The sequence below is a fragment of the Acomys minous genome (genome assembly GCF_964271855.1).
Source record: "Acomys minous genome assembly, chromosome: 16".
In the NCBI taxonomy this organism is placed as follows: domain Eukaryota; kingdom Metazoa; phylum Chordata; class Mammalia; order Rodentia; family Muridae; genus Acomys; species Acomys minous.
This window is the reverse complement of record NC_140498.1, coordinates 20,928,883-20,941,542: the sequence shown is the minus strand read 5'-3', so window position 1 is coordinate 20,941,542 and position 12,660 is coordinate 20,928,883. Positions and strand designations below refer to the sequence as shown.

General features: G+C 41.5%; 1 protein-coding gene and 1 long non-coding RNA gene across 4 annotated transcripts in view; both read right to left on the bottom strand.

Moving 5' to 3' along the window:
- Positions 1–12,660, bottom strand: part of LOC311586966 — a 97,769-nt gene that overhangs the window by 50,526 nt on the left and 34,583 nt on the right. The gene's annotated exons all lie outside the window — the stretch shown is intronic.
- The window catches only part of CANX (calnexin), a 29,230-nt gene that overhangs the window by 5,318 nt on the left and 11,252 nt on the right, over positions 1–12,660 (bottom strand). For all 3 annotated transcript variants that reach the window (XM_084763285.1, XM_084763284.1, XM_084763286.1), the window contains 6 exons: positions 10,099–10,240; positions 9,413–9,494; positions 8,442–8,634; positions 5,779–5,968; positions 1,910–2,023; positions 1,221–1,377 (listed from right to left, as the gene is read on the bottom strand). In XM_084763285.1, the coding sequence (XP_084619411.1) occupies positions 1,221–1,377; positions 1,910–2,023; positions 5,779–5,968; positions 8,442–8,634; positions 9,413–9,494; positions 10,099–10,240 (878 nt within the window). The remainder of the gene's footprint in view (positions 1–1,220; positions 1,378–1,909; positions 2,024–5,778; positions 5,969–8,441; positions 8,635–9,412; positions 9,495–10,098; positions 10,241–12,660) is intronic.

Here is a 12,660-nt window from a genome sequence, read left to right as displayed (position 1 = left end):
GAGCTCGCCCAGCATACACGGGACAACTGATTCAGTCTCAATACTAATTCTCAACAAAACACAATTCACTAGCTGGCCGCCAGCTTTGTTAAATGGGGTTTCACATAGTCCAGGCTATCCTGGACTGTACGATCCTCCCAGCTGGAGCTGAAGTTGGCCTTCAAAACTCCTGGTCCCCACATAGGCATGTACCTATATCCAGATAGCTAAATGACAAGCTAAAGCACGATTTTTATTTCATCTTAATCATCTAGATGAACAACTAAAAACATTTGACAATAAAGACATATAAAATATATGCACAGATGTACTTTACATCTAAAAGTCTAAATAGAAATGAACGATTATAGTTTCCTTGGTTTGGAAACTGAAGCCAGGCAAGGATCCGAATAGGTACATTCTCAGAACACAACTGCAGCTTCACAATTTCACTACACATATTCCTACCACTTCGTGTGCACCTATCTTTTGGCAGGTGAAGAAAACCCATGAGACCAAGCAATGAGCTAATTTGACATGGCAAAATCCAACTCCCATCACAGTTCCTTTATGGCCAATTTATATCTTGATCCTATGGCTGAGGCAACCCTGACACTCAACAATAGGGTATCCACACCCTAAGGTCTTCTACTGTACTTTTATTTTTAAACATAGGTCACAGTCCTGACTTGAACAGTATGGCCCCCATAGCCTCATGTGTTTGAATGCCTGGCCATGGAGAGTCTCGCTATTAGGAGATGTGTCATTGTTGGAGGAACTGCACCATTGTTGGGGTGGACTTTGAGGCCCATGCTCAAGCTTCACCCAGTGTGGAACACAGTCCCCTTCTGCTACCTGTAAGTCAAGATGTTGGCTCCTCCTGCACCATGTCTGCCTGCCTGCTGCCACACTTCCTGCCATGATGATAGTGGACTAAACCTCTGAAACTGTAAGCCAGCCCCAGTTAAGTGTTTTGTTTTGTTTTTATGCGTTGCTGTAGTCATGCTATCTCTCTTCACAGCAATGAAAATCCAAACTACGATAGTCACATAGCAATTGCGAACACTACACTCCTGTTTTTAGGTGTTATGTTTAGCCCATCATACTTTCTCCACTTAATAGCTTGAATATAGACATCAAACCTACTGGCCTCATATCTATTAGTCAACTGTCTACCCTTATTGTATTTTATTAATACAAACAGATTAATAAAAACAACTAAACCATCAAGAGACACAAACCTGGTAGTTAGGATTGTCAATCATGGGAGGCTTCCATTTGCCCTTATAATTGGGGTTGTCCATCATAGGTCGCTGCCAGACACCACACCCAGGGGCTGACTCACATTTAGGGTTGGCAATCTGAGGAGCCTCCCATTCTCCATCCATATCCTCATCCCTATGGAGATATATAAGTTATAAAAAGAAACAGCCAGCCTGTGCTTTGAAGAAGCCACTGGAGCTATACCAGAAGCATACTGCAGAACAGTGCTTCATTTCTCACTCCCAGTAACAATCATTTTATAAATGACTTATTTTGTTTTTATACAATGACTTTAGTAAAGTCTGTAGAGGTCTCCATTTAAACTTGGGCATTTGGCTGTATTTCACTGCTATTTTTCCTTTTCTTTTTGGTTTCAAGACACGGTTTCCCTGTGTAGCCTTGGCTGTCCTGGAATTATCTGTAGACCAGGCTGGCCTTGAACTCATAGAGATCCACCTACCTCTGCCTCTGTTAAGATAAAGGTTTGCTTTTAATTGCAGCTGGAGAGATGGCTGCTTTTGAGGCCCAAAAGGGACAACAATCTATACATTTGTCAATCACATTTAACACCTTCACACAGACATACCTGGCGGCAAAACATCAATGCACATAAAATAAAAATAAATTTTAAAACAAAAACCAGGTAATTCTAAAAGCAAACTCTCACCAATCTTCTGGCTTCTCTGCATCAGGGTCTGGGATATACTCAGGTTCATCATCTAACCAGCCTTCAGGCTTTGTGGCCTCCTCATCTGGAATCTTAGCAGGGGCATCTTCATCCCTTAAACAGAAAACACCCATTATGAAAACACTAGCCAGAGAATCAAGCACTGTAGCCTCCTTTTAAAAACTGAATTAATTCATCCTAGAAAATATTTACAAATCATTACCTGGGCTACGGCCCAGAACAAGAATGAATTGAAAACAGTAGCCAAAGATCAAGTAGATATTTCTCTAGTGGAACTAGAGGAATAATTAAGAGTTAAAGGAGAAGATACCTAACTTGATTGGTCATCAGTGAAATAAAAATTAAAATCATGGTAATATACCACAATCATCTATACTGGGATCTGATGCCCTTTTCTGGCGAGCAGGTGTACATGCAGATAAAGCACTCATATACATAAAGTAAATAAACAAACTTAGAAAGAAAAAAGAAAAGAAATCAAGCAAGTAAGCAAAACCACTACAAGGCCACATAGTGGTGGTGCACACCTTTAACCCTAGCACTCAGGAGGCAGATTGAAGCCAGCCTGGTCTACAAAGTGAATCCAGGACAGCCAAAGCTACACAAGAGATCCCTTGTCTCGAAAAACTTCAAAACAAAACAAACAAACAAAAAAAGTGCTGGTGGGGAAAAAAATGGTGTAGTTCCTCAAAATAAATGTTACATGACCTTACAACTTAATTCTTAAGTTTATATCCAAGAAAAATAAACACATACACAGAAGCCAGTACATCAAAAGGGGCAACAACCTACACATCTATCAATCACATAACAGATAAGGTGGATAAACACCCACCAAAATTATGAAGTAGTTCTCAGTCATAAAAAGAAATGAAGTATTTATTCATGTTTCGATATGTTGAAACATTAATGTTGACCACAAGAAATCAAATGCAAGTGGGACAATGGTGGTGCAGGCCTTTAATCTCAGCACTTGGAAGGCAGAGGCAGGCAGATCTCTGTGAGTTCAAGGCCACCCTGGTCTACAGAGCAAGTTCCAGGACAGCCAAGGCTACACAGAGAAACTCTGAGGGGGAGGGGCACAGGGGGAGGGGGGGAAATTCAAACAGAAAATTAAAAGGCCACATAAGCCAGGAGTGATGGCGCACACCTTTAATCCCAGCACTCAGGAAGCAGAGTCAGAGAGTCAGGCGGATCTCTGTAAGCTCAAAAGACAGCCTGGACTACAAAGCGAGTCCAGGACAACCAAGGCTACACAGAGAAACCCTGTCTCAAAAAAAAAAAAAAAAAAAAAAGAGGCCACATATTATTCAATGTCATTTCCATAAAATGACCCCAATAGACAAATTCAGAAGAGAACAAGCAGATCAAGTGGTTGCCAGGGTCTGGGGCAAGAAGTGACAGTAGAGTATAGGTGTTTTGTGATGATAAAAATACCCTACAGTAAGACAGCAGCGTATAGGATTGCACATACATCAACAACACTGTCTTGTGCATCTAAAACAGCATTCCTAAGATGGTCACGGTGGTAAAGGTAGCAATTTCTGTCAAGGCTGAGACAGAATCCGGACTTTGAAACTAACCTGGACTACAGAGAAAAAGTCTTGTGGGGTCCCCCCCCCCACAAACAGCTGACAAAAACAGAGGAAGAAAAATAACCACCTAAAATAATACTCAAGCTAAAAAGATCATTAGGTGGTTAAGAGTATATGCTGCTCTTTCAGATTATCTGAATTTTAGTCCCAGCACCTCCACGGCAGGTTACAACCACTTACAGTCAGTTTCAAAAGATCCAATAATACCCTCTTCTGGCCTCCTAAAGACCAGAACAAATGGTGCACGGACATACATGCAGGCATAGCACCCATACACATAAAACAACAAAACAACGTTGTGCATAGTGGCTATAAAAGTGCTACTTCAGCTAGTAATCAAAAATATTTTACCTGTGCTCAAGTTGTATTGTTTCATTTTGTGCAGGCACTGAACTCAAGGCCTCATGTGCTCTACCACTGACTAGTAACCTGCTTAGCACATACTGTTTTAGAACTCTCTTAGTTTTAAGTTAACTCTGTGATAACCTAAAGGATTTGTGTAACATTTACCTGGTCTTTTAAAGCTGAATACTTTCTTCCTCCTATTGAAAAACATTGGTCACAGAATACAGTACTGATTCCAGATATAATATGCACCGTATATACAAATCAACCTAGTGTACCATAAAAATTTAAAGAGAGGAAAAAGCTGGGAGATACACTGGAAGCACTGCCAACCCAGAAAATAGGCTTTAAAAATATTGTTAACTTAGGGCAATGGTATTTTTCAAATTAAAATTTACATTTCAGGGGCTGGAGAGATGGCTCAGAGGTTAAGAGCACTAGCTTTTCTTCCAAAGGTCCTGAGTTCAATTCTCAGCAACCACATGGTGGCTCACAACCATGTTTGAGATCTGGTACCTTCTTCTGGCCTGCTGGCACACATGCAGTCAGAATATATATAAATCTTTTCTTTAAAAAATTTACATTGGAGGTTACAGCAGATAAAGGAAGAAGCCTGATGACCTGAATTCAGTTATCTATTTTACAAAAGTGACTCAAGTTGTCCTCTGACCTCCACAAACATGCTGTGCCCTGCGTGTGCCTGAACAGAAACACATACAAACACATATAAACACACATACAATCTCTTACTTAAAGTTTGCTAGCTGGGTTGTGCACACCTATAATCCCAGCACTTGGGAGGCAGATCTCTCTCAGTTTAAGGCCATTCTGGTCTACATAGGCAGGACCAGGACAGCTAGGGCTATATGGTGAAATTCTGTCTCAAAAAAAAATCTTAGGGGGCTGGAGAAGTGGCTCAGAGGTTAAGAGCACTGTCTGTTTTTTCTAAAGTTCAATCTCCAGCAGCAACCACATGGTGGCTCACAACCATCTATAATGTAATCTAATGCCCTCTTCTGGCATGCAAGCACACATGAGGGCAAAATACTGTATAAACCACAAATAAATAAATCTTGTAAAATAAATAAAATTTACCCAGGAAGTGATGGCACATGCCTTTGATCCCAGTACTAGGGAGGCAGAGGCAGCGCGGGTCTCTGAGTTCAAGGCCAGCCTGGTCTACAGAGCTGGAAGGTTAGTTCTAGTAGTTCTAGGATAGCCAGGGCTACACAGAAAAAAACCTGTCTCAAAAAACAAAACAAAAACTTAGCTTTAAATGTGGATCATTACATCATTACTTAGCAACACAGCATGTTTAGTATGTAGGAGGCTTTCAGTTCAATCTAACCCAATAAAAACTAGCAATAAATAAGTGCCAGAATGGCCGGGCATGGTGGCGCACGCCTTTAATCCAAGCACTCGGGAGGCAGAGGCAGGTTGATCACTGTGAGTTCAAGGTCAGCCTGGTCTACAAAGCAAGTCCAGGACAGCCAAGGCTACACAGAGAAACCCTATCTCGAAAAGCAAAAAAAAAAAAAAAAAAGTACCAGAAAGACTGAACGAAGAGATTGTCACAAACCAACCACAAAAGCTTTAGTGCCCAGTAATTTATAAAATGGTGAATAATAATCTGTATTATTACTGCTGGGTACCTGTCTCCTGTAAATAGATTAATTAGCTCTATCTTCTCTGCAAGTGGGGCACAGAGTCTTACCGTGTATCCCACACTGGCCTCACACTCACACTCTTTCTGCTTTAGCTGGGATTACAGGCATGTGCCAACATTCCTAGATGGTATCAGAGATTCTTTAAACAATCAGATCTTACTAAATCAACATTTAATTGTTCAAGATATGTCCAACACACAAAATGTTTGCTTATACTCAAAGATGGAGTTCCAAGATTTACCAGTCATCTGGTTTGACGGCATCTGGATCTGGTATTTTGGGTCTTTCATCCCAATCCTCAGGCTTTCGGTCTTCTGGGTCCTCGATTTCCCGTGAAGGGTTTACAGCAGGAGTCATGTCATTCAGCAGATTTCCACTGTTCACAACTGTCTGATCAACTAGTATTTCAAAACTATTGTCTGGATTCAAGACTGAAAAGAAGTTAAATGCAATTAAAAATACTGACTTAGCCATTCAATCCAACATCCCTTTCAATCCAACACAACAGCTCATTCCTTCTGGAGAAAGAACCAGTGGTTAGTCATAAAACAAAGCCTTTTCTCAAGAGCCTCAGGCACCAATGCCATTTCCTTGTGTTCCTAGAAATTACTTCCCTCATCCCCACCTCCATCATGTAGGGTTTCTCTACATAGCCCTGCCTGGTGGTGCCCACTTGTAACCCTAGCACTCAGGGAGGCAGACACAGGCAGATCGCTGGGAGCTCGAGGCCAGCCTGGTCTACAAAGCAAGTCCAGGACAGCTAAGATAACAGAGGAAAATCCTGTCTTGAAAAAACCAAAACAAAAACCAAAGTGAGTCCAAGACAGCCACAGAAAAACCCTGTCTGGGGTTGGGGTTGGGGGCTTGGGGGATGGGGAGGGGGAAGTATCATTGCATGAATGTACAGGTTCACTCTCCTACCAGGTAGGTTCTAGGAAATAAACTCAGTTCCTAGGGCTTAGCACCATATAAACACACACAAAATTGGTTATTTAAAACAACAACAACAAAAGAGTCCGAGGGTCTCAAAGAAATAAATACCCTGAAAACTGTTTTTGTCTTTTTCAAGACAAGGTTTCTCTCTGTAGCCTTGGCTGTCCTGGAACTTGTCCAGGATATCCTCGAACTCAGTATCTGCCTGTTTCTGCCTCTCAAGTGCTGGGAGTGCCATACCACTACCCAGCTCCCTGAATTCATAAAATTGCCTGAAACTTCATTCTTACGTCAACCTAAGGAAGAGAAGCTTCTTTCATTGATAACCAATTAAGCTCATTTACTAAGCCGGTAAGTCAAAAATGTTTTCTATCTTTTTTTTTTCCAGATACAGTATGTATTTATCTCAGGCTGGCCTTCAAAAGACAAGTAACTGAGAATGATCCTTATTTTCTGAAACTCTTGCCTCCATCTCCCAGTGATAGGGTTAGACAGGTATGCTCCATCATGCCCACTGTAATACAGTGCTGGGGATAAAAACCAAGGCTTCATATATGATAGACAAAGCTGGGCGGTGGTGGCGCACTCCTTTAATCCCAGCACTAGAGAGGCATACACAGGTGAATCTCTGAGTTCGAGGCCAGCCTGGTCCACAAAGCAAGTCCAGGACAGCCAAGGCTACACAGAGAAACCCTGTCTTGAAAAAACAAAAAACCAAAACCAAACAAAACAAACATACATATATAATAGACAAGCAATCTCCCAACAGAGCTACACAGCCAGCCAAAAAGTGGTTTTTTTAAAAAAAATTTCTCAGATTGCCGGGTGTGGTGGCACAAGCCTTCAATTTATCAAGCACACAGTCAACAGAGACAGGAGCATCTCTGAGTTTCGAAGACTCTGCCTCAAAAAAACCACAGCCAGGTAGTGGTGACACATGCCTTTGATCCCAGGACTTGGGAGGCTGATTTGAGGCCAGAAACAAGTTACAGGACAGCCAGGACTACACAGAGAAACCCTGTCTCAAAAAAATCATATTGTAAAAACATTATTAATTTGTTGATGTAGTGAACAAATTTCAACTTCTATTACAATTTAAAAGACAGACAAGCTGGGTGTGGTGGCCCCCACCTTCAGCCCCAGCACTCAGGGAGGCGGAGGTAGGCAGATCACTCTGAGTTCCAGGCCATCCAGGTATATAAAAAAGCAAGCCTAGGACAGCCAAGGCACACAGAGAAACCCTGTCTCAAAGAAGAAAAAAAAAAAAGAAGAAGAAGAACAAAAGACAAATCTACTCTATAACTTTGTAGTTAAAATGCTTATGGCAACATACTCTATATGGGGCAAAACCACTAACTGACCTACAGGTAGGAAAAACTAATATCTCATTATAATAGGAAGTTCTCAGTCATTAATAGTTCTAGTGCATTCCAGGACAGCTAAGGCAACACAGAGAAAGCCTGTTTCAAAAACCCAAAAAAGTAAAGTTCTAGTGCAATTTCAGGTGCAGCTGAAAACTTCTACTCTAAGAGGTGGACCTATTAGTATATCAGCAGAACACTCCACATTAACATCCATGAAGGATCTCTCTAAAACTGACCTCACCATTTCCCTCTCAGCATACTAGCCTGGGTCCTCAGCACAGCCTTTAATGCTCCTGGTGTTAGCACATGTTTGCTTTCTGTAGTAAACAGGTGACCATGGGAGACGTAAATTTCCCACAGGGCAGGGTGCCTTCTCAGCTACAGTTTTTTTCCTTCCCTTCAAATTCTACTTTGGTCCCACAGGTTTAGTTTAGTAGTTTCCTGGTGAGGCAGGAGCACAGCCTTTTATCCACTTTCATTGGCAGGCAGTACACAAGGTCTTTTCTAAAGGTTCTTTATAAAGAAAGCTTTAAAGTATGCAATCTTAACATGAACCAGATGCTAAGTATGTAATGTCTTAAACCCCCAAACAGCTGAATTTTCTTACTTAATGTGTAAAGATGCGTTTTCTTGTCACTGAAATAGGGCTTCAGATCTGCATCTGGCCTCTTAGCATGCTTTTCTTCATATACACCTGTCTTAGGGTTTTTATGGCGAAAGATGAAGTGCAGTTTGTAGTCCTCTCCACATTTATCTGGACCAAACATAATAGTATAGGGAGTCTTGTCGTGGAATTGATCCTTCAGAGACAAAAGTGGAATGCTTTAAGTAACTTTAGTCAAAGAATTAAAAAAGCAAACTTTGAAAAGTTATAATACTTCCTCTTTTAAAATTGCATACAAATCAATCTATTGCAATAAAAACCTCATGATTTTATAGTATCAATGAAAAATAACTAGCAATCACCAGAAATAGTAAAATGTTAAAGAAAACAAAGTTATATGATATAAGCTTGTTTCAAAAACAAAACATAAGCTTGAGAAAACTAAAAAATGCCAGCACACGCCTTTAATCCCTGTTATTTGTGAAGGAGAAGCAGGTGGATCTCTGGGTTTTGAGGCCTGTCTAGTCTACACACCAAGTTCCAGGTCAACCAGAAATATACAGTGAGATCCTGTGTCAAAAAGTAGATAGCCAGGGATGGTGGCACATGCCTTTAATCCCAGCACTCGGGAGGCAGAGGCAGAGGCAGAGGCAGGCGTTTCCCTGTGAGTTCAAGGCCAGCTTGGTCTACAAAGCAAGTCCAGCACAGCCAAGGCTATACAGAGAAGCCTGTCTCTAAAAAAACAAAAAAATAAGACAGATAAATAAAATCACAAAACTAACTAAAAACTAAAAAGTCCACAGGTAAGAAATAAAATATAACTAAAGCTTCAACAGTCATCCTTTCAAGTCAAAAGCACATCAATGTCAAGCCTTCACAGTTCAGTAGCAGGGTAACCTTTATTTTCATAGGTCTCGCATGGTCAGCTCTAAGAATCACAAAACAAGTTTTACATAAGCAGACTGTGAACCTACCAAGTTGAGTTCTGCGGTCTTGGAAAGCAGCTTCACATAGGCACCACCACATTCTATTCCATTCTGAAAATTAACCTCATATCTAGTTTCAAAGAGAAGAGAAAGAGAGTTGTATAGAGTTTTGAAAGACCATATTTCCTAACTGATTTTCCCCAGCCCAGTCCATTTCATCACAAGCCCAATGATCAGCTCCATAATGGTTCCATCCTCTACTGCTTTCATGTGGCCACTCAACCACACAAAAATCAGAATACAAAACAAAAGTAATCCTTTTTTTAATTTATTTATTAAAGATGTTTTATTTATTGTATATACCATGCTCTGCCTGCATGTACACCTGCAGGACAGAAGAGGGCATCAGACTGGATTGTAGATGGTTGTGAGTCACCATGTGGTTACTGGGAATTGAACTCAGGACCTCTGGAAGAGCAGTCAGTGCTCTTATCCTCTGAGCCATCTCTCCAGCCCACAAAAGTAATCCTTAATGCAAAATCCAGACATCTTTTTACTTCTAAGAGGGTAAACAATTAGACTGTTGGCAAGCAGTTAAAAACAAACCAGTCAACATGTTCTGGTACAGTACAAAATTTCTACTGTAAACATGATTTTTTAAGTGAATGTTAAGTTTTATACCGTCACCTGAGAGTATCCTTTCTAGAAAACTCTCAAGGAGGCACTGAACTTACTGAACAATGAGAGGCTTGGTATCAAACAGGAAGGGCTTGTTCAGTTTAGCAGAGATGGCATGGTGTTTGGCCCGAGACATCAGAACAAGTCCTTTATCCCCTGGAAGCTTTGTTTCCTTCATTTCATCTACTTCCCACTTTCCTACAAGACAATACAAAAAAGGCTCTTGACTATTACCCACAGCATTTAAGGTTTTCTTTTTTTTTTAAACTTCAATACTATGTAATGTTTTCTTTTAAAATACAGTCTCTTCTGAGGTCGACAGACCACCGACTGCAGAGCATCATTAGACAGGAGATAAATATGCACATGTACAACACACAGCCAAATGAGGTAGAAATGGTCACAGTTGAGGGAGAGGATCCCAATATTAGCAGAGGGAGTGGAGGGCCAGTGTGCCCTCCTCTGTGCTCTATCCCTGGATTCTTTGGTATGCCCCCCACCATTGCTAGACCCGCTCTACCATCCTGCCCCATACTCATGAGGCAGGTGCTGTAGCCGGGCTGTCTTCTTGAGCAAAACTTCTAAATCAGTCAACAGGAAGAGTCCAGCAGAGGAAATGGGGACCCAGGGGATTTGTCCATGTGTTCATACCCAGCCCCATAGTAGAGGTGCTGCTGCTTGAAGGGACAGCTAGGGCGCCAACTCTACCTCCCTGCCCCTGCACCCCGACCCCCAGACCTGAGAGAACTAACTGCCTTACTCCATGCTCCCATCAAGGATATTCTGCAGTATTCTGTGGCCACTTGCTTTAAGGCATCAAGTCCTACACTTGGTCAGCTGGCTCCAGAGGAAAACAAGAGAGAACAAGGATGAAGGGGACACAGCAGCTTTACTGTTCCCAGGCTTGCACCTGCCCTCAGTACCCTACCCCTGCTCCGTCTCTCACGCATCCTCAGCATCCAGAAAGTAAAGGGAATGAGCAACTTTAGGGGCAAACAGAGGAGCTGGAGTGGAACAAAAATGGTGAGTGTCCCTTCTTCACACTGAAGATGGTGAAATGGTCTGAGGGTCCCATCAGCTGAAACCTTATGGAGGGAGTAATCAGGAGAGCCGATGGCACAGAAGTGCTCTAGACGACTGTCACAGGAAACCACCCTATGCCCTCCAGCTCTACATCCAGCACTCCAGGAACATTTAAGGTCTTTTAAATGGTAACAAACTAAATTCCAGGTTGTATAATTACCACAATGATCAATGTTTGCCATTACATTTACCTGTGAGATGAAATACTATAGAGTCATGTGTATCTGTCAAATAGTAGTACATGGTTTGGAAATAACTGTAGCTTGCCTATTCATTATACTTAAAGAGAAACTTCAATTTCTAACATAGTTATTAGAAGGTCTAACTAATGGCTGGAGAGATGGCTCAGAGGTTAAGAGTACTGACTGCTCTTCCAAAGGTCATGAGTTCAATTCCCAGCAACCATATGTTGGCTCACAACCATCTATAACGAGATCTGTATACATTTAAAAAAAAAAAAAGTCTAATTCTACCACATATAAAGCCATATACAAAGATGGTATCTCTCCAAGGGGGAAAAATATGAAAATATCTTTTTTTCTAAATTTATTTTTATTTTACATTCATTGGTCTTTAGTTTGAATGTATGTCTGTGTGAGGATGTCAGCTTTTGGAGTTGCAGACAGTTGTGAACTGCCTTGTGGGTGCTGGGAATTGAACCCAGATCCTCTGGAAAAGCAAGCAGTCAGTGCTTTTAGCCTAAGCCATCTATCTCTCTAGCCCTGAAAATATCTGCTTTTTAAAAATACTAATGTTTCAGCCAGGTATGGTGGAACAAGCCTTTAATCGCAGCCCTCAGGAGACAGAGGCAGAAGAGTTTGAAGGCAGCCTAGTCTACAGAGTGACTTCCAGGACAGCCAGGGATACAGAAAGAAACCCTGTCTCAAAAACCAAGCAAAAAACCTGGACAGTGGTGACCCACACATTTAATCCCAGCACTTGGAGACGGCAGAAGCAGGCAGATATCTGTGAGCTCACAGACAATCTGGTCTACAGAATGAGTTCCAAGACAGCCAAGGTTACACAGAGAAACCCTGTCTAAAAAGACAAACAAAAACAAAAACCCCCCCAAGCAACAAATTTTTTATTTTTCAGCGGTGTGTGGTGGTACAAGCCTTTAATTACAGCACTTTGGGAAGCAAAGGCAAGCTTATGACTTCAAGGACAGCCTGGTCTACATATCTGGTTCTAAGACAGGCAAGGACACATAGTGAGATATTATCTCATGAAGTCTCATCAGTGTGGCTGTCTAAACAAGGACACCAACAGACATACTAATTCGAAGGAGGGAATCTCATGGGGCCTCAATCTTAGACAAAGAAATATAAGCAATTCAGGAATGCGGAGAATGGGATAAAGTCTTCCCAAGGAAGAACCCCCAAATTGGTTACCAAGTGGTCAACCCTAAAATCATACACATGCAAATAACTTTATAAAAGGGAGCAGGCTGCACTTACTTACAGAAAAATACATAATAAAGAAATAGAGACCATGAATTTGAAAGAGAGCAGTGAAGTGCGTGGGAAGGACTAGAG